The following is a 23,644-nucleotide window of genomic DNA, read 5'->3' on the forward strand; positions in this document are numbered from 1 at the left end:
ATCTCTGTGTTCGTCCATCTAGCTTCACTTATCATAAACATATCTTTTCAATTCTGTCTCCTGCTGTCATCTGGTGAGTTTCCATGCATTTTCAAATGAAGTATGTTGAATCAGGTGATATATTGTAATGATGGTTGCTACTATACTGTGTTTTGTGTTTGTGTGAATTTTGTGATGTTCTGTCAGAAACTTGTGTGGAAAAGTCTCGAAAATATGTAAATATCCCCAATATGTTGTGTTACATATGTGGGGAATATATAGTGAAAAGCCAAAGGCATAGTCTTACTCCTTTAGCTAAAAATGCCAATGAATTGTATTTTGGCAGCAGAGTAGGGGACCAGCAAGAATAGTAACTATTGAACCATCCAGGACAACTATTTTAGAATGTCCATTATTCCTAAGTTTTAAAACCCACTTACAATAGTGCATTGAATTTTTTATCTTGGCCTTGTTTGTACACAAATGACAGCTCTCTGCTGCATAACAAATTTCATAATTTGTGCACGTGTAAAAATATTAAATTGTTGTTTATCTTATCGAAGATTCACTGAAATGAATATAATATTGGTACCAAAGAGAAACTGCTTTTGAGTAATGATTCTTCATAATTGAGTTTAGGTGTTATACATTTGTGAATTGTAAAATGTATGCAAAGTGGGACTATTTGACATAAGATTCATTAGCTGTTTATAGAGAAAAGTACTAAATGATTATTCTAATCTATTACTTGATAATGTTGGTATCAAGGTTAGGTGATGAAATTTCAAAATGGAAGCCTTAGAGAAGATTCGAATGATGAAATGTAAGTTAAGTAGAAAAGTTACTGACTAGAACTCTACAGAATCATTGTGCCTAATGAAAGCACAACATTGAAGAATTTGGTGTCATGAAAAATACCGAATTTTATGTATTCTTTATCATGTTAACAATTATATTATTTTATTTTATTCAACATTCACTCAGAGGACATATGTAGGTAAATGAAATTGTTTACTGATTACTCAAAACAACTTTTGCTATCTGCGCAGCATGCAAACTCATTTTTATAGCCCAGAAAGGTAATTTTTATATTTTGTTCTTTAAGTGGATGTATGTAATTAATAATTTAGGCATCGAAGCAAAAAGAGCATTACTAACATACTTCAGTAAAATATGGACCATTGTAACAATACCATCTTCGTGGAAAAGAGCAACAATCATCTCATTACTGAAGAAGAACAAAGATCCTGCCAATCTCAGGAATTACAGACCTATTTCGCTACCCAGCATTATGACAAAGACTACAGAAAAGATGATCAATATTAGACTTATCTAGTAATGGAAAACAATATGATTATTATAAATGAAGAGGCGGGCTTCAGACGAAATAACTAGCCACCAGGTAACCAAACTTAGTCAATATATCAATGATGCATTAGATGACAAGAAAACTCTCACAGCTGTATTTGCAGACTTCCACAAGCTTACGACTCAGTTTAGAAAGCAAATCAGATCCAGAAATAGGTATAAGAAACAAAATGCTGAGATGGTTCAGTGCATTTATTGAAGAAAGGACTTGCAATGTAACATGGAGATTCATTTTAATATTCCAAACACTACGAAACGGCATCCCACAGGCTGCTATGTCAAGTTCTACACTCTTCAGTATATATTAAATCATTTAATTGATCTAAATTCAGTGCCAGGAATAAGATGCCTCCTGTATGCAAATGATTAGTCTTCTGAACAGAGACGCCAAAAAAAAAGGGAGTTAAAACCAATACTGAAATAACACTGAACAAAGCACTCCAACAATTGGAAGTCTGCTGTGACAAGAATAACATAGATGTAAACATGAACAGGACTGAATTCCAATCCTTTTCATTGGCACATGGGCCTGTTCATCCCATTGTAAGATACGAAAGGGAAAAGATATCACAGATGCTTTTAATTACTTTAGTGTAACCTTTGATAATAATAAGTTCTCATGGAAACACCAAGTGGAGAAAATCAGCGATCAAACCTTAAAGCAAGTGTAAGTGGGAATTTTTTAATGGAAAATTGCTCTCCACGTTAGCTACTAATCAAATTTTATATCCTCCCTGAACTGTTGTACTACTTTGAACGCATTATCACTGCAACAGACAGTATACTAGGAAAACTTGAAAAGGTCCGAATTCAGGCTTCAAGACTTATTACTTGAGCTGTAAAGACTACTCTTCTGGATACAATGCTGCCTCGCCAGGAATTAACCCTGTACAGAAACTAATAGAAGAAAGATCAATCCTAATGCATGAGAAAATCATTAGAAGAGCAGATGATCATTTTTGGTGCACGTGTACTAATGGGAACAGACATCTAAAATCACAAGATGGATTCGTTCAAAGAATACAAACACTGAAGTCAAAATTTCAGTAGTTTGTAATGAACTATAACTCCTGATACAGGGACAGAACTTGTTCGAAATAGGATTCCAATACACCTGCACAGAATTAAAAATATGGATTCTGTAAGATAGAAACTGTTAGAATCATCTAAACACAGAAGCAGGGATATGTAGTCGCATATTTTCTTTTTATAAATCCATCGGCTATCATAGACCAGTTTTAAATGATAAAGTTTAAGTCATTTGTACAGCCCTAAATCAGCTTCACTTACATGTTGATAAGTTCAAAAAATTGTCATTCTTACTGACTCGAAATCAGCCATTGAATCATTATAGCCTCTGCAGAGATCTGTAACTGTCACAGTGCAGTTTATAAACTTAAAAAGTTCCACAAGAAAGTTGTTTTGCAGTGGATCCCCGGTCATTGTGGAATTTAAAAAAAAAATAAAGTAGCCAGTGCTCTAGCTAAGAAAGCTGCCATGCTTCCCTTAATCCAAAAAAAGATTCATCATATTTAACTGCCAAAATCTACACTAAAAAGCTTCTGAGAGAAAAATATGCCATAGAATTAGAAAATAATGTGCAAACCCTGGACGACATCTCTGGCCAAGAAAGGAAGCTGTCTCACTGTTCTGTTTACATATGGGACATGTTAACTTTGCAAACATCTTTGTCATAATATTTCATATAATAGCTTGCATGCTACACACTCTTCAAGAAGATGGCAACTGTCCCAAATCCAAGAGGTGTTGGGAAGCCAGATGATTGATGGATCAGTTTGGTGAATGATATTATGTTCAATATGCCTTTGCCATTATTAATAAATAAATAATTTGTGCATAATAACATGAAATAGGAACTTTTATATTGAAATCTCTTGCTGGACTCATAATTCTATGGATTTCGGTTCGATCTTTGGTATACCCCCAATGTATGACTTGTGTTCGGCAAACGCGTAGTCTGGGTAACACCTGGCTTTTCTCTAGAAGCTTCGGTTTCCCTGTTTTTTTTTATAGCCCGAAAAGGTAATTTATATATTATACTCTTTAAGTAAATGTTTCTAATTAATAACTTTTGCACAAAATCATGAAATAGGAATTATTGTATTAGAATTTATCGCTGCACTCACAATCCTGTGGATCCGAGTTCGATCCACAGTGTATCCTTGATTTATGGCTTCTGTCGTGCAAGATGTGTGGGTTTTCTCCAGAAGCTTCTGTTCCACTGTGGCATCCCAACAAATCTCCATCATCTCATATTGCAAGTGTAGTATAGACCAGCCTTCTATGGTGCATCCTGGGCAAAGACTCTGGGTAATTTGGTCTACACAACTGACTTCATATAGGCGAATGACGAACAGTGACATACCCACCATTAGACTATATATATATATATATACACACACACACACACACACACACATACACACATACACACACATAGGGTGGTTCACAAAGATCGTGCAATATTCTAGGAGCTAATTTCTGATCATTTTTAGAAAAAGTTCATATATATGCATGTGTCCGATTCTGTATAGTTTTTCATTATAATCACGGTTCTTACTTCCATAACACAGAATCTTGTGAACTTTGCTCGAGCATTTAGATTTACTTACTATAAGTTAATGTAAATGACCCACACTGCTTGGAACAGTGGATAGAGGTTTCCATAAAAATTCACAACGAACTGTGAATTGGAACCTTTGTTTTCAAATTTGTTTGATTTATTGCTAGTATACATAACTGACGTGCACAGTTCACTCTCGAGTGACTATATTTATTGCTGTAGAAGGTGGGAGCTTTCATAACCAGCCTTAAAACAATTTTTTTTTGGTGATTAATAATGTGAATGTACTTTAATTAATTTATAATACATCCAGTACCATTTTCCTAAATATTTAAATGCTTGTACGTTCATAACTTCCACGTTCATGTTCAACTTTAAGGAGGCTGTAACTTAGTTCAAAATTATGACATGTTTATATGAACTTTTTTCAACACAATTTACCAAAGATTACATGAGCAACTAATATACATAGTTATAAAATATCAATGTCAAAATTACATGGATTAAAATAGGCTACATATAAAATAAGTTAAAATACTGTGGACTCTGGTTAAAATAATGATACCTGTATAATTTGTAAATAAAATTAATTTTACTCTTTGCATTTTATATTAATGTGAATGGTTTCACTGAATGTGTTGTCTATTGCATTAACATGTCTTTAATTTTTGGCATGAGTATATTGACTTCAATTTATAAAATTACGAATTAAGACATGATGTGCATTGACAATTGTAATCAATATACATATATATTGATGTTACAAGATATGTGGGCTATTCCATATGAAATCGATCAGTAAAAAACCTCGCATTTTTTTTATACTCTTAATTTTTTCCCTACTTATACAAGGTGCTGAGAGGAGTGCATTTTCAAAAATATACTGTCGAAAGTCAAACGGTTTTCGTATTATTGAGCGACAAATTTAGCGTATTTTATAAAAACAAGCCTCTTTCAGCGCTCAGAACTCTGGAACCATTTACTGCAGAACATTGAACGAGAGCTTATTTGAAGGTTATGTTATGAAGTAATCCTTATTTTTATTGTACAGAGACAGATAATCTGATTTGACTTGCTTTTAGGCTTTTTGGCCATTTGTAAAAATGTAAAAAAATATTGAGAAAGAAACCTTGCATTATTAAGAGGGATTCGGCATTGTTTGCTTAGTGGCTCGGCAATAAGTTTCGAGGGTATTAAATAAATTATTTTCACACACCTAGACTTGAACGGCGCAGTACTGCACGCACTGGCCGAGAGCTGAAGATAAGCGAGAATTGGGCATCATTTTATTCCTGTGTTTATGAAAACTTGCGATAAAGCTAGCCCAGCCATGACTGCTAGACGACACATCATGTGTTTGTCTCCTGGCCTTGCCTGTCTTGACTATCTCCCATCTCACAGTCAGCTGGTTAGTTCACGCGCGTACTATTTATTTTCTTTATTTGATATTTTCAATACTTTCTTATCAACGGTGCACCAGTAAAAAATGTGTGTTTATTTGTACTTTCAATGCGGAATCTAACCATATATTTTAAAAATATTTTTTCGTGGGCAAAGGCATCTTAATGAAGAAAAATCTAAATTTCTCCATTTCCATAAAAAGTAAGAAAATCTGTTTACATGTCAATATAAACTTTAACTTCTCAGGATCAAAATAAACCATGATTTTGATCATTGGGTGAAAGGCTTTCGGAGCTACACAGTTTAAAGTTGCTAATTTTATGAAAATACGATAAATTTAAATATTATTAATTTAAACATTAAGTTCTGATGCCTCAAACTTTACACAAAGCATTATATTACAGTTGTCTACGGACAGAAAAAGTTTCATTGTATTTAAAAATTGCAAGGTCAATTTTCTCTATATTTCGGTCGATTTGAGATGGAATGGCCCATATGATATCTAAATTCGTTTCATTTTTCTGAAGATGCCTAACTTAAGGTGAAAACGTTCACAACAAATGTATGTAATGTAAACTATGTTATAGATTACATTAAATTGATAAGTCGCATGACTGAATCACAACATTTTTAGTAATAATATTAGAATTGACTTATCTGAGCTTTCAAAATGAATTGTAAAAAATATATTTGCTTTTCCTCAAAGCTCATGTTGAAAAGATTTTAAATTTTCTAACATCTCACTGACACACCTCATTACAGTCACCCATTTTCATATTAAATAAAACAAAATATTATTTTGACTTCTCGCTGATCTGAACGAAACTTGAGCACTTCACGTGTCAAGCTAAATTGTCAAAAGTACAGATCTTTTAAAGGTGAATAAACAGTGTCAATTTGAACGAAAGTTGATGAATAAACAAGGTCGATGTGATGTTGTGCTGAAAAATATCACTGTCTTAATAACCATAAAAATAAACAGTCAATCTGGCAGAAAACTGCGTCAGTCCACCGCTGTCATACAAATGCAGAGTAACACTCTGTTTTCTTGGCACCCAAACTGACTGGTACAGTATTTTATCTAACACTCCCTTTCTCTGCCCGGCATTTTCTGAGTTCTGTGAACAGTAATACACCCCGAGGCTTCAAAAGGCATTTTTGTCGAATGCTGCATACAGAACATACAATTGCATGCAGTCTAACCTGGTTAGATTTAAACTTAATTCAGCACTATTTAACATTTGCGCAGAAAATGAAACGAGAAAAATAACTACAAATAAAATACATGCATAGCATGCTCTGAATATTCGCCACTGATTAAATGAAATATTTGAAATAGTAAAAGGTTTAAAGATTTAAAACTACAGATTCAACTGGATACAGCACATAGAATGGATAATGGCACAGCTTCTATGCTACAAACCTAATGGAAGGAGAAGTTTGAGACAACTTAATAAATGACTGACAGAACATAATGGGTCACAAAGTCATTAAGTGTTGGCGAGGAGGAGAAAGAGGAGTATGGATAGATTAAATTCTTTTATTCTTTACTTGGCAAATATATACCAGTGGCCTATATTATAAAATGAAATTACTGTATTTACTCGTATAATTCTCCCCCTCACCCCAGATTTTTCATATATAATTAAAGAAAAAAATTCGCGCAATTTTCCCCTCAGTGTGGATACAGTGTGGATTACCTAGACCTACAATTTTTCTGATATAACTTTGGACACCCATATGAAGATTTCAAGTACAGCACAACGGAATTCGTGGAAAACCTGAGGTCGAATCCATCCTCTTCTACAAAGAACTAATGGTACCTGCAATCTCCATCACCCGCACATCTGTTGATTTTTGGTCAGTCAGTCAGAATATGGTTAGGTATCATTGTGCGTAGGCTACAATATCAGTCTGTCACAGCGGCAGTGTCATTAAACTCAACTATGGTGAGAAAGTTAGCAGGGATGAGTCCAAAGTCAGTCACAAGATCTCGGCAATGTAACCAAGACACAGCATACAGGACGAAAAAAATCGCAATACTTTAATAATTCGCTTAATTAATTACCAAAATCGTTATTGATTATAGTTATTTAGTACTAAAATTATTTAAGCTTATTGCATTAGGTTTTCAATAGTACACTATTTTTTTAATGTTATTTATGACCAGTTCACCCCTAATATTTTTATAGTATTTGCATAATTTCTCCCCCCCCCCCTCGAATTTCTCTCCTAAATCTTGAAAAAAAATGAGGCAAATTACGCGAGTAAATATGGTAACTGTCTTCATCTTATCTCCTCTCCTCTCTCCTCTGCATTATGGATAATGACCCTTGCGTGACATAGTATCCTAATATCTGTTTTAAATAATCTGTAGTGTCCTATCTGACTTCTAAATATTGGTTATGAAAAATAAATACAGGTTCTAAAAGTATACACTAAAGTCTCGAGAAAAGTAAAGTTTTTACTGTCCCCACCCTCGTAAGTATGTTTATTACTTTTTATAGAGTAAGTCTTGTGAAATCATTTAACAGTAAAATAATGTTATGAAGGAGTTTCGAATTGGAGGCATAATTTTGTAGTTTATTTATTTATTTCAAATTAATAAAATACTCCTCTTTGCTGTTCCATAATTACTAGGGTTACACTGATTCTGCAAAGCAGTTTATATAGATATCTTTAAGCACTAAATTTCTTTTGTTTGAAGCTTTCAATCGAGGTATAAGTTTGTAAATAATTTCTCTAATACACGTGGGTTTGGAGACATTTATCTGTATCCTTTCATTTACCACTTTATCTTATGTAAGAAACAAAATAAATAAAAATCCATGAAATCAATTTCGAGTAAGTCACAATTTTTCAGTCTAAATAAAGGTACATCAGTATTTTTTAGTAAAAGGATTATGTCATCCCCACTTCAGTTGACCTGGAAATACTAAATTTGGACAAAATGATATCTGTTCAGTGGTTTATGAAAAATCTCTGTACACAGAACGTCAAAAACTACTTTTATGACTGGGGATACTGGAAATGTATGTTTCCGTGAAAATCTAAAAATATATGTATGTATGTATATATATATATATATATATATATATATATATATATATATATATATATATTTTTTTTTTTTTTTTTTACGATACTTTCCCTGGGGGAATGGAGACGGGACACTATATAGTTCATACAATGAGACAATCAAAGTATTCTGATCTAAAATGATGAGAGAACTGCTATGGTATATGTAAAATGTTTCTAGTAGGAAAATATCTGATGTAACACTATTACAGTTTCTTTTCTATACAATATATAAGTAGCATAACACATTTCAGTTTGAAAGTGTGTTAATGTAGACAAAGAATAATATCATTTTATTGATACTGAAAATTTTAAAAAATACAAAATTCTTTTAATGTACAATAATTTACATCACATTGTTGGAAACATGAATACTTCTGCTTCTGGAGTCAAATATTATGTAAAATAAATTATTAGGGTAAGGATTTGGTTTGCAAGGTACTGAGACAAGTGTTGTAGCAATTTTTATTCATGTTTCTTGCAGGCTTGCATTTTATCATTGAATTATAGTACTTGTTTTAAACTAAACTAAAATGAAACCTTACATAGATTGCTTTGTACATACACAGACAAACCTAAATATTGTTTTTTGCTGTACTGCTGAATTTAAGTCATTATTAATCTATTGTCCCATCGTTTTTCTCATGTCATTTAAATATGATTACTTTTTCATATCTTAACAGTTAAAAATAATGTTCATGTTTCTTCAGAAATTGCAACACTTCATTTGGAGATCTAGACAACTTAAGTTATATATTTTATAGAAATCTCACAAAACAGATATGATTTAGAACTCATACATACGTAATTATATAATTTGATGAACAATAATAAAAGAGAAAGTGGGTTTTTCATTACATTAATGTTACACTTTGCTTATTTTGCACAATAATCAGCATTTAAGGTAATTTGTGTCTTCTATGTTTGCAGGTTTTTGTACTTTTACGTCAACTTCAGGGATCTGAAAATCGTGAGACAGATGATTCTCAGTTAGAAGAAAGACTGCAAATTCAGAGCCAAGAACTAGAAAAAATGGATTTTCTAAGAAGAGAACTTGAAGAAAAAACTTCTGAATTAGAAAAATATAAATCTCGTCTAGCACCAAAACAAAAGAATAGAAAAAATGAGGTTTGTGGGTAACATTTTTTAAAGAGAAATTAATACAGTAGAAAATATGGCTAGCATAATTTATTTGAAATAATAATAAATATGCGCAAATGATCTCTATAGTTATAAGACTGTTTTATTTTGTACATAATTCATCAGATTTCATATTTTATTTTGATCATTGCTGTACTATTGTTCAGATAATGAGTTTCATTTTCCTTTTTAAAGCGAGAAAAGGGTGTTACTCATATACTGTCTTATTGATATTGTAATTTTATTTCAGACACTATTTTAATTTTCGTATTATTTATTTTAAAAAAATACCAGGCACTCAGGTTGTCACATTACTATGAGTAATGTATATGTTAAACTATTTCAGACAATCATTATCTCATCACCTTCTAAGATGCTAGAGAAAGAAAAACCATTTTACTATGAATATGATGCACATTACAGTTCGTCAGAGGATGATATAGATGACGTAAATGTGGATCCTGATTGGAGAAAAACACCCATATTTAAAAAACTTCAGCGATTAAAGGTAATAATTCTGGGAAAAGTAATGAATGTTAACTCTTTAGATGTTATGAATTTTAAAACAAATCTTATTATTGCATGCTTCTATCACAGTGCCAAAGCAAACTTTCTATGTGTAACTTATAGTTTATATTTGAGAATTATAAATTGAATATAGAAATAAGAATACAGACATGCTTGTTTCATCCTTTCATATATTCAGGATCATAAAATTAAATTTTAATGCAAATAAAATTCAATTTATTCTCATGTATACTTCATGCAACAGCACCACTACAAATTTTATTTCATCCTGAATCGGAAGAAATAAAACAAAGCAGAGGGTAAATTACTTGCTCCTGTCTTGGTTGCAATAAATTACTGAACATTTTTCCAGGTTGACTATAACGAAATGGTTTCTCTTATCACTTTGAATGTATTGTACATAGAAAAAGTTTGTTCTTTCCACCTCACATGAAGTCATGGGCGCATATTTCATTACCGTAATTGTTGCAGATGCCCAAGGTAACTAAATATAGAAACTTTCTCTCTAGAACTGAACACACACGTCTTTTCATCTCTGAAAATACAGGGTTCTTTTGAAGAACCTGTTACAGCTTAGGTGCTACAGCTTTTCCCACAGGGCCTTGTGCTTTCTTTGTAAGTGAGTTCAAGATTCCAGTGACCTCTTTTAGCATTGAAGATGAAAATTCCAAGTACTCAATTATATTTAGAAACATGTTGAAAAAGGCTAGGACACCACAGACATTCTAGCTGCGAAGGACAGATTTTGTCTTTAGGATTGAGGCAGTTTCATTCTCATCTAAGGTATGAACCATGTCTCTGATTTCACTGAAATGGTAAGAGTGATATCCCAGATCACAGATTGCTCTGCCTTATAGGCTTTGATGGCAACAACTTTTATCATTTTCACTATGCTGCCATTTAGCTACTGCATAAGAAGTCATGTTATAAGTCTCATTTGAGTTGCATGGAGCAACTGTACTTCCATCTAGTAGTAGTTCCCAATTGATGGTAGCGATCTTGACGGTTCTCTTCCACATGTTACCGTTTTTAACATGGAAAGGGGTGATATACAGCAGTATACATAATCACGTCACTTAGTGCGTGAGGATTGGTTCTTGTAGAAGTGTACATCTGGGAGCAATTCTTTGAATTTTTTAACTTAGTACAGTGCTTTAAGGACTGTAATTTTTTTTTTTTCTTTTCAATAAAATGCCAACATCATCAAGTGTCATATGTAATAATCACCAATATCTCCCCTTATTTCTTCTATTTTATTTATATATATATATATATATATATATATATATATATATTAATCCTACTTGTTTGTGGTGTAATAATCATGATGAAGATCTGGAACACATTCTTCTATACTGTCCATCCATAAACCACAAAAGAAGTAAATTAAAATCATCAGTATCAGTTGCAGAAGACACAGCCCTGCAGTATATTGACTACACCCCAACTCTGGCTACTAGCAACAGGCATCTATAATGAACACCGATCAAAATACCCCTCATTTCTCGTGAAAAACAACAACTGAATAGACTACAGTGGACTTTATGTTGTCAGCAAACAGCTGGATACATTAAGAAGATTGATTGATCCAAATAATTTTTTTCTAATAGTTTATTCATTTGGCAACTTTCTGCTGCTACATCCTCCAAAAATGATTTCAAAATTTTTTTTTTTTTAAAGAATATTCAGGTTGTCTGCAGCTAACGAATGTAACGAAAATAATAATTAATTTAAGCAATTGGTAACGAATTTAAAGATACTAATAATTGTGCGTAATGAAATTATGCATAACATTCTGTTTCACGTACTTAATCTTGGTGCCGCTGCCTGAACTGTGGTGTTCTGTAGTCAGCAATTGCGTATTATGTGAGCTGAAAACTGTCCAGAAGGCTGGGAAAGAAGTTGGCTGAGTATCTATTGAAATGAATATCAGAGAACTTAAGAAACAAGTGTGCAGTCTGTTTTTGTTCTGTATTGTTTTCAAATTTCCTGTTTGTAAGTGATTGAAGCTGTAAAATAACAATAGTTTGATATGTTTCTGTTGTAGAATTGTTCCTTTCTTCGCCAGTTTGTCTGCTATTTCATTTCTTAGGAGGTGTACATGAGATAGTATTCACTGTAATGCTATCTTCTTTCCTGTTTTTATAAGTTGTCTGATAACCTTATGTATTTTCAATATTTTTATTTTTTGCTGTTTTGTTTCTTGCTGTTCCTGCAATAATAGATTTTGAGTCCACCAGTAAAACTGCTGTTTGAAATTAATTGTTTTAAACATAAGATATTTCAATATAAATTCTATAGCTTCTATTTCAGCGTCAAACTTTGTAGTATTTTGGCCAACTGGTAGATAGTGAGAGAAAATTTTACAATATACAGGGTGTTTCAAAAATACGGGGCATAATTTCAGATATGTATTTCCCACATGTAGACAATCAAAATAGTTCATTACAACATGTGTCTGGAAATGCTTTATTTCCGAGTTATGGCCTTCACAACATTGAAATTCACCGGAACGTTTTTCTTTCCGCAGGTCGTTGCCGTCAGAGGAGACATTAAGAGGGCACTCTGACAGTTCATTCCGAGGCGAAGGTTACATTCAGTGTTGTGTAGGCGTTAGACTGTGCGATATGTATTCAAATCAAGAGCTGGCAGAGATACACTTCATGTACGGTAAGGCGGACGGCAATGCTGCGCTGGCTCGTTGTTTGTACCAGGAGAGAGAGGTACCCACAGCGACAATGTCCAGATCGGAAGACATTTGTATGTCTCCATTACCATCTGTGCGAGTGTGGAAAATTTAACTCTCCTGGTTTGGGAAGGAGACGACCAAGATCTACAACTCCAGAAGTACAGGAGGAGATTCTGGAGCTGTGAACATGACTCCTTCTATCAGCACATGAAGGGTAGCGCTGCAAGTCATACGACTGTCTGGAGACTGTTGAAAGAGTATCAATTGTATCCTTATCATTTGCAACGTGTACAGGCCCTGTCACCAGCAGATTACCCTGCACGAGTTAGGTTCTGTCAGTGGTTCTTGCAGCAGTGTGGTGTAAATCCGAACTTTCCTGTCTTAGTATTATTTACAGATGAAGCACAGTTCACACGAGATGGCATAATAAATTTCCACAATCAGCATGTATGGGCGTATGAAAACCCACGTGCAACTGTTCCATCTCATCACCAGGTGCGGTTCTCCCTCAACATGTGGGCCGGTATCATTGGTGATCGATTAGTTGGACCCCATGTACTTGTAAACAGACTTACGGGGCAGGCGTACACAAACTTCCTGGAAAACACCATACCTCATGTTTTAGAAGACACTCCACTGATCAATCGTCAACACATTCACTTCTTGCATGATGGCGCTCCTGCACACTTGAGTTGTACGACTCGCCGGTACTTGGATCGATGGATAGATAGAGGTGACCCAATTGCTTGGCCTTCACGCTCACCTGATCTGAACCCTTTCGATTTCTACTTGTGGGGCCATTTAAAATCATTGGTTTATTCGTCTCCGGTGCCTGATTTGGAATCCCTTCGGAATCAAATTGTGGCATGTTCTGAGGACATACGCAATACTCCTGGAGTTTGGGATCGTGTTCGCAGGTCAATGAGACATCGATGTGAGGTCTGTATTCAAGCAGGAGGTGGACATTTTGAACATCTTCTGTAATGACAACGACCTGCGGAAAGAAAAACGTTCCGGTGAATTTCAATGTTGTGAAGGCCATAACTCGGAAATGAAGCATTTCCGGACACATGTTGTAATGAACTATTTTAATTGTCTACATGTGGGAAATACATACCTGAAATTATGCCCCGTATTTTTTAAACACCCTGTATACCAGCTCGTGCTCCTTCAGATTGGTTTATTTTAGAACTGTATGTAAAACTATGCAGCCAGGAAGCTTCTGGTATGAATTGTTTCTATGCTTAATAATCTGAGTATTTCTGGTGAAGTATCTTGTTTCCTTACTTTTTCTAACACATAAAAGTAAGACTCATATTCCATATACGCAAGCGGATTTGTAGGTTTAATTACAGTTTAATTTCGAAGTTCAGTTGTATATCACGTGATAATGTGTTTTCTGTACTGGAGCCACTTGTGTTTTCAGTAGCCACACTTTTCAAGAGCATTTATTACTATGCAAACCCCATAGGAAACAACTGTTACCTATAAAACTCAATTAAAATTAAAATCACAATAAACTAAAAACTAAAAATAGTGGGAAAATGTTTTGATAATATTCATCCTCAATGTCATATTTACCACTCAATGAGATTCTGGCTGATATGTAGGCCTATGTCTATTATCAGGCAATGCATCTCACTTGGCACTGTGTCAGAGGAAGAACAATAATTGTTTGTATACATCTGAGATCTGATTAGTGTAATATGTTACTGTTTTCCACGACAAATCTCCTGCTTATGATCTTCAGCAGCTTCACAGATCCTGCGAATCACAGGAGTGCAGCATTGCCTAATAAAGGGATATTGCTATCAAAGGGGATGTTGGCAGTTGGGCATTTATTTAATTCTGAAATTCATTAGCTTGCTAGATATAAAGAGAATACATTTATAAGTGCATCCGAAAAAAAAAAAAACTTCATTTTAGGTCAAACCGTTCCCTCTGTACAGTTATTACAAGGATATGAGTTATAGTGCAGTGTTCGATCTTAATGTATTCTGGAAGACTAGCACTATTGTTTAGAATGCCTGCATCACTCAAGACACGTAGATACAAGAAAAAAAAAAACAAACACACACAGTCAAGCTGACACATTCATCATTCTTCTGTACTTGTATTTGCTCAAAAATCAGGTCATTTCTCGTTCATATGAAAGAATATTTCTGTTACACGTCATTCAGTAAAGCAAGTGGTAGTTATAAAAGAGAGACGAAAGGTTGTGTTTTACATAGATCACGCACAATTGATATTTAGGGTTTACTATTTTTTTTTAACAGACAAAAGACTGATTTCCATTATTTCTCAAAATTTCTCTCATTTTAACCCCCCATCTAACGTGAAAAACAAAAAAGTTTGCCATTTACCAACTTTTGAAGGTGTAAATGTCTATTTTGAACAGATCACTTCGAAGATACTATTTTTTTCTCTGTTTCCAAAAAAGATTTGATTTCGAATTTTTTTATGCTTTCCTCAAACATTCAGCTTTCAATCATAAAAATTACAGCATGATTTATTGTCTTAGGAGGTACAATGTGATAAATATTTAATGCGACAGGAAATTGATTTTTCCCTCCCTCTGGTTCCGGTATTGCCATCTCTCACTCACACGAGACTTCACTCTCTTGCATAAGCCATCTATATTACAACATCGCAGCGATCTACGATTGGTTCTCCTCATAATGCAGGAGATTTGCCGTGGAGAATAGTCAGTGATATATGCAATGGAGGAGCAAAGGAACTGGTCACCCTAACTCATTACCTCCTGACTTAGTTGCCTCATGAGTGATGCCCTATTAGTGTCACTTATGAAGTTCAAACCTGTCTTCTGACAGTTAACTAAACAACAATCTCATATTTTGATAATGCCAAGAAACTCTGCTCTAGGTCCACGGAAACAAAAAAGTGACCATCAGTGTTTTTCTGTTAATTGACTGCCAAATGGTACAGTTATGAGCATAAATTCAACCTGCATATAAGAACATGCATTTTATATATATATATATATATATATATATATATATATATATATATATATATATATATATTTGGATCTGTTACATTTTATTACATCTTTGCAATTTTATCGTGTGTTATTCAGGATTATTGTATGTTCCTTGAATACATTTTGGGAAAAATATGTAGCCCCTAAAAAGCGCTATTTTTGGGCGTCCTTCACAATACACACCAATAACCTCTCTTGTCACCGACTTTTTGTAATCAAGTGGGAAGGTATACACTAATTGTTAAGACTTGCAGAACCATATTATAATATTGAAACAGATATATAGACCAGAACAATAATTTATAATTGCCATCTATATACACCATGTTCCTAAAGTCTGTGACTCGTTAATCATATCCACAGCAAATTCATACCTTTTGTGATTATCATCTGGATAAAGTGCATGTAACAGTTTAAGTTTATAAGGAGTCAGATGAAAACGTTTCTTCAAAGCTCTATGAACTGTTTTTGAAAGTCCTCATTGTTGGGCACATTTACGAACTGATTTCTTTTGCTCTTTGAATGGCTTCTACCGTTTCATCATTTGTCGATGGTTTTCTGGTACGCTTTTTCTCCAATAGGCTTCCACTGTGTTTTAACTATCTATCCCAATGACTAATGTGTTATCTCGCGAGGTGGTTCTTCGTTAAATATGCGACGAAATTCACGTCGTACATAAGTCACAGATTCAAATTTTGCCAGCCACAAAATACGTTGCACTTCTCTTTGTGGACATCCATCTTCTAATGGAAAATTTTTGCATTTGTTCAATTGTTACCATCAGTGCCTCAAACTTACAGACGAGAAACTTTGAGAATTTCTATCTCTGTTCGTTCAAAAAATATAATCCTCTGAAACCCCACCATGACTAACGTTATCAAATCACTGTGTATTTCACTCTACTGTATAATGAATGAAGGATGGGAATATGGACAAAATATGTAAAACATTTGATATAAATAAAATAACCTGGCCTTGGCATTGAATAGAGAGAGATAGATGAACTTGTAGATTATGTTACAAATGTTCCTTTATTTTGTTAATATAGTTTCTCTGAACCACAGAACTGTTTTATGTGATATTACAATGGTGGTACAAAATTGTTAAAAATTGAAAATAAATGATACATTACCTTCTGTTCTGCATTTCATTTCTTGTTACATCGGGCGTAGAAGTGATGATAAAGATAGCAAGCGTTCTGGTATTATGTCATGCTTTTATCGGCATGCATGTTATAATAAGCCAATTACGCACGATTTTCTATGTAGTAACAACCTGTTTATAATGCTAGGATAGCATAAATAATAATGTACAGAGTCTAGTTAACATTTGCGTTTCTTGAAATGAAACTCTTCATCTTTTTCGTATTTAACACAACTGGCGTTATTACATAATGTTAATATTATAAAAACATTAATGATGGAATTAAAAAAAATAAGAATAAAATGTGTCTATTAAAGGGTTAAGTAAATGTAATTACTGGATTTTTTAAATAATTTTTGTAACTTTATGAACAAAAGACAAAATATATCTTATTAACATGTTTCATGTTTGTGTTTTAATGTTGGAAACGTGTATCATAGCCACTAAAGCATGAAATGCAGACAGAATCATTCAGTAAGGAAAACCCTAAAGCTATTAGTTAAAGTAAAATTGGAATTGTCACTTCCAAGTAATAAGACACAATATGAGCAAATATGATGGCAGTGATAGTGGAATAAAACTAATATCACGTGAAAATATAAATTAAAAAAAAAAATCAATGAATAAGCAAGGACTGAACACGATAACTTCAGTTTGGTAGTAAAGCATTTTACTGCACACTTTGGCAATAACTCTTTATCAATGTCCTTTCCATGTGCAAATTGCGAGCACCGGAAAACTTATTTATTGTTAAATTCGTGTATTTGAACGTTTCCTGAGTTTTATCATTATCTAAATTAGAGACAGATAATTGCAGATTCGTTCTAAAGACGTGGGAGGAAAAACGGTGAGTAGAATCATAAGATAGTATGATGTAAAATTTCTGTACATGTACTGCATGGCCTCTATGATGTTCTCAGCCAGCTAGTTTTTCTTTCCATGAATATAGACACCGTGCAAGGGTCTGGAAATCACACTGGTGGCGCCGCACAGTGTCTCAATTCCTAATTAACTACAGACTAGCATTCATTCACTAGTTCTGTGTGATATAGAAATTACATGCGGCTTTCTGCCGATAAAAAGTTGTAATGATAGTACGAATAGGTTCGTTCGTTCATAGTGTTCTGATCAAGGACAGATCTTTCACTACAAACCCAGCATTCTCCAGTCTTTAAGTATTTAATAGACGCAGTGGAAAGTTCAGTACTTTTAGAGGAGTGTAAAAATTTAACTAACTTACAGTGTTCCTGAAATATCAGTGTAGTTGTTTGGCATTTAAATCAGATTTCAGATCATTGAATGAGGCGGAATAGTCATATTACAAAAACATTGATACAGTATACTTATGATGTCATGACGTGTGTAATATTTATATGTGTATAATGTCTCTATAAATTACGTATTTTAATGTGATTTAATTCTAAAAGTAGTCTTTTTATGTTATGTTTTATTTAACGAGTAGTTTCTACTTCTTCAGCTGTTAATCTGTTATCATGCAGACACGGTAAAGTAACAACAATGATCCCTTTATCGGAGAGGTTTGTTTTTATTCCGGGAAAACCTGACTTCATCACCACCTTCTAATAGAGTAAATAATCCGCAATCAGCTGTTATGAATGTGTCACTCGATCTGCCACCGTAGCATTTAGATTTGAAGGCCATCATTTGATCCACGTTACGTGGCGTTTCACTTTAACTTCAGTACAATCAGTTGTCACTCTGCATTTTGAGTAGTGTACTTTCTTTGCAATATTGCGGGCATTGTTTCCTGAATACTTTATCTGCTAGGCCAAAACACAAAACTACAGTAACCAACAGCAATAAAGTGGTGGTAAAAATACATCATAATTATAGTTGTCCGATGAACTCCGAACATCACCCTCATAGCAGAATACAATAATTCAGTTTTCAATTTAATTTGAAAATATATGTAGACGATTTTCTTCACTAATCTTACTGTATGATTGTGTTTCAATTGGCAGCAATTTTAACAATATAGTCAAAACCACAAAATGTCACTCCCATTAAGTCTGATAGTTCTGTCTCATCTCTTTTTGAAGAATAATCTTGGAAACCTTGCATTTCATTAAACATATCATCTGTTCCTGAACTCTTGCCGTAACATTTCTTATGTGACTTCAGTTCGGGACGTAATGGAATAGACACTTGAGTAGACAATTCTCACAATTCAATTGTGAAAGAAAAACCAAAATCACTAAGAATGGTTTCATTTATTTCTGCCTGTATGGCTGGTTATTTCATTTTTCGAAATAACACTTGTTGAACATTCACCTTCCATAATACTTTAATTTTCATCTTTTCTTCTCCTTTCTGCGTCCTTTCATAACTTTTCTAAGCTAGTTGAGATGAGGCAACCTTTTTCTTTAATCTTTTGGAAAAATACTGGGAACGGTATGTTAGTTTTGGGAGTGTCCTGCTCTGTCCCAATAAAATGAATACTGCAAATTCTTATTGCGAGTGTTGGTTCCCAAGGTGAACCATTAGCACTTGAAGTAAAGAATTAAATATCAATATGAATACGTTTAAAAATAAATATATATTATTGTTTCTAATATTATACATTTTATATATATATATATATATATATATATGTAAAGAACTCGGCAATTATGTACTACGGGTTTTTTATTTTATTTTTTTTTAATATAATAGCATATACAACATTAGAATTGAAATTATAAATTCCCGTCGTTGTTAATTTAATGATTATTTATAAACATAATATAACATATACATTCTATTTTTTACATTAATATGTAATACTATGATTATTTACAAGCAGTGTAGGCCTACTTACTTTCGTCTGCGCTTGGATCCACAATTAACGTCGTTCCGCTTCAGTTTTCTGTTTTGGGAATGAATATTCCTATAAGCATTACTGCACCCAAGAACACAGTAATTTGTGTTACCTTTCCGCTTTTTAGGATTATCCATATTTCTAATCATTTAACCTGAGATGTTAAAGTACATTCATACGCTTCAAGCATAACTCTATCGGTGCTGTCCTGCAGTTAGTAACAACAGTCGCCACCAGAGGAGCTTGCACGGTGCCTATACAATGTGTAATGAGACAAGACAAAGCCTTAACAAAGACTATCTCCTAACTTGAAAAAGGAAAATAGATAGTAAGAAGCAGCTAAGCCATGAAATAATATATCTTTGTTGGGAGGCAAGAGAAAAAATATCGCAAGCTAATAAGTCTCATCACCATCAGATGACAACAATATCATAGAAGGGGAACTTTAATCGTACCTGTTACAGGTGTTATTTTTATTGCTGATCTCATTATGTTATGTTTAGACATTAAAAGTTATGCCCACTGAGAAGTTAGAAGGATGTTATTTTGTTTTGTACATATCGGTCTCTCTCCCTCTCCCCTCCTCCCCCGAATAAAATCTCCTAACTCTTGTTTTGGTGGTATTCAGACTAAGAATGATCTTCGTGAAGTCTAAGTTGATAAAATCAAATACACTTAATTCAGTTGAAAGACGTTGTAATAGGTTGTATAGCTCAGTAGTGTTGAAAGCAGAGCTGCAATTTTATAGAAAACATGTCAGATGTTCTTCAGTATATTTACCTTAAATATTTTGTTTTTCTTATGATGTTATAAAAAAGTTATTACGCGAATATTTACATTTCCCTCTCTTGCTTTTTATTCTGAGTAGGTATTCAGTCTGTGACTTAATTTTTATGAATTGTTCTCACATTCTTATTACTGTAGTAATAGAAATTGTGATATGCCGCAAATCACTTTGATATTACGAAATTTCTTTGTATAGTATATCAATCCCATGTGTTAATAATCATTATTTATATCTTTCTTTTAGAGCGACAGATTTTCTGTACGTCCTGAACAAGAACGTGCAGTAAAGAGAAATTCAGATGGTCATGCAAAGTGTTCATGTAAAGGCACATGTAAAACCAAGCAGTGTGGATGTCGAAAAATTGGCTCCACATGCTCCAAAGAATGCAAATGCGATCATAATTCTTGTCAGAATCAAGATGAGGTAGGTTTGTATTTTATTTTTTGTGACCTTTTCTTCCCTTGTCTTCATTTTTGCATGTCCTTCACGCTAGATTTAAATTGTTTCCAGTACTGTTTTTTCTGGAATTACTGCATATGTTATTACTCGTTATTGTTAATATATTCTACTTGATTACAATTTTACAAAGTACCTTCTTTTACTGTGTTACATAAAATTTTACATTATAAATGGACAAATAAATAAAGCATATAGGAAGGCTTAAAGCAATGGAAATGGATATCTTGAAAGCTGTCACAGGTTACAGAAGAATAATCCACAAGCTGCCATAGAAGTAAAAGAAATTTTCGAACATTTTGACATTTGTATATTGAGTTGAAGCAGGATGTTGTTACAAGACAGTATTGGTGATTTTTAGTCAAACATGGAAATAATTATTGTATTGGAAAACAAATATCTGCTTATTCAACATAATCGACTTTCAACTACCCTATATACACCTAATGCAAAAGTAATAAATAAAATTGTTTGTGTCTGCAAAACCACTGCTCCACAATGATTGTTAATGCTTACATTCAATGATTCCCCCCCCCCCCCCGGAAATAGATGATAATCTGAGGAGGTTAAATGTGGGAGATATGGGGCATGGTAAATCAATTCGAAGCCAATATTAATTTCTTGCAATCAGAGTGAGTTTTGGGCTTTGGGAAAAGAAAGAAGTCTGAGGGTGTGAGATCTGGTGAGTAGGGGGATACGGCAACAACTTGGACTGTAGTTTGTGTAGTTTAGCAACCACAATTGCAGATGCATTGTAGTGATGAAACAACACTTTCTTCTTGAACATACTCGGCCTCTTTTCACAGACTTTTCCTTTTAGTTGCAGGAGATTTGAATAATATTCTCTGGTTATTGTTTTCCCTTTGCTAGATAGTCAATCATGATTGTCCCCTTAGCATCCTAGAACACGGATGCCATGAATTTCCCAGCTGATTTGCTTTCTTTGGAGGCGGAGAACACTGTGCTTCCATTGTTTTGACTGCTGTTCTATCTCTAGTATGTAGTAGTGGATCCAGATTTCATCATTGGTCACAAATCGCCTAAAAAAATCGAGCATATTTTCCCTCGAAATTTGACATGAGACATGCTTTTGTTCCAGTGTTAAACACGAAATCCACCTTGCTGAGACCTTGGACGTGCCCAAGATATTGACTAAGATGTGGCACACCCATTCAATTGAGATATGCATATCCTCGCTAATTTCAACACCATATCATAGATTTTTTCAATGATTTTTTTCACTTGCTACTGTTACTGGATATCCATTGTGGGTGTCGTCTTCCACACACTGTACACTCTTGTCCTTGTTTAAATAGTGCCACCCATTTTTTCACAGTCGAAAATGCTGGGACGTATTCCCCAATTGTAGCAGCCATGTCTGCTTTAATTTCTGTTGGACTCTTTTTTTTTGTATGAAAAATTTAATGACAGCACGAAGCTCAATCAGTATTTTCCATTTTTGCCAATCTGTTCAGCTCACAACTTCAAAATTAAACTACACAAAATGCAATTAACAGAAAATTGTCATTCTTCGTGTTTGAACTAATGTAAAATAGCAGCATTGTTGACATGTTTTCAATGCCATCTATTTGTCAGGCCATGAACTTTTCAAATGCACCTCGTCTGTCAACATAGATCAATATTTCGTTTGAGATGCTTTCCCTTTACTAAATGCTTTATTTTTTCGTCTTCTTTTTTTTTCTTTCTTTTTTTCTTTCTTTCTTTCATAAAGTCGAGACGTAAATTACAATTTAAATCAATTGATGAAGTTATACAATTGCATCCATAGCTTGATTATATCTCAATGATTTTTTCAGACCTCAAGAACTTTATTTGCTGACAGTAGCAGTGAAAGTGTAAGTGATGAAAATAGAGATCCAAATGAGGAAAATTTTAAAAGACCACGGTAAGTAAGGTGTCAAATACTATATAATTTCACAAATTTTTAAGCTATTTTAAATGCTACGTATGAGCATGTAAAATGAAATAAAGTTGTTGTTGTTACCTAATGCGAGACGTAAGGATTCAGTCCACGAGTCTTCTGGCATTCCAGTACAGTTTTGAGGAGTTCTTCGTCTTCTGGAGATTAGGATCTAGTTTTCGGCATTGAAGTAGATGTTTTCCATTCATTTTAGTGCTTTGGTCCTTGGAGACGGTACAATGTTCAGAGTTATAAATTTTCATGTGATATAGATGTGATCCTAGACAGTCATGCTCAGTGTTTAGTCAGAAGGTTGTTATTGCTTCTTTTCTAGGTTTGGTTTTGTTCACCTGCCACGTTTCTTTAATAAAAAAGTAAAATGTAAAACGTATCCCCGTAACATGCCATGAAGGCACTTGGGGGGGCATGGAGGTAGAGCCCCATGCTTTCCATGACCTCGGCACTAGAATGAGGTGGTGTGGTCGGCACCATGCTCTGACCGTCTTTTACCCCCGGGAAAGACCTGGTACTCAGTTTTATAGGAGGCTGAGTGAACCTCGGGGTCGTCCTGAAAGTTTGGCAACGAGAAAAAAATCCTGTCACCACCTGGGATCGAACCCCGGACCTTCCAGTCCATAGCCAGCTGCTCTACCAACTGAGCTACCTGCCATGTTTCTTTAATATTTCTCCAAATTTTGTCCTAGGATAATTTCGATGCTTCTGCGTGAAATATATTATGGGTTCGATTCGT

At 34.0% G+C, this 23,644-nt stretch overlaps 1 protein-coding gene across 4 annotated transcripts in view; it reads left to right on the top strand.

Moving 5' to 3' along the window:
• Klp3A (kinesin-like protein 3A) overlaps window positions 1-23,644 on the top strand; it is a 177,403-nt gene that overhangs the window by 133,076 nt on the left and 20,683 nt on the right. For all 4 annotated transcript variants that reach the window (XM_069833219.1, XM_069833220.1, XM_069833218.1 and 1 more), the window contains 4 exons: window positions 9,341-9,538; window positions 9,897-10,058; window positions 20,760-20,939; window positions 22,790-22,878. In XM_069833219.1, the coding sequence (XP_069689320.1) occupies window positions 9,341-9,538; window positions 9,897-10,058; window positions 20,760-20,939; window positions 22,790-22,878 (629 nt within the window). The remainder of the gene's footprint in view (window positions 1-9,340; window positions 9,539-9,896; window positions 10,059-20,759; window positions 20,940-22,789; window positions 22,879-23,644) is intronic.

The sequence above is a fragment of the Periplaneta americana genome, chromosome 8 (assembly GCF_040183065.1).
Source record: "Periplaneta americana isolate PAMFEO1 chromosome 8, P.americana_PAMFEO1_priV1, whole genome shotgun sequence".
NCBI classification, from domain to species: Eukaryota; Metazoa; Arthropoda; class Insecta; order Blattodea; family Blattidae; genus Periplaneta; species Periplaneta americana.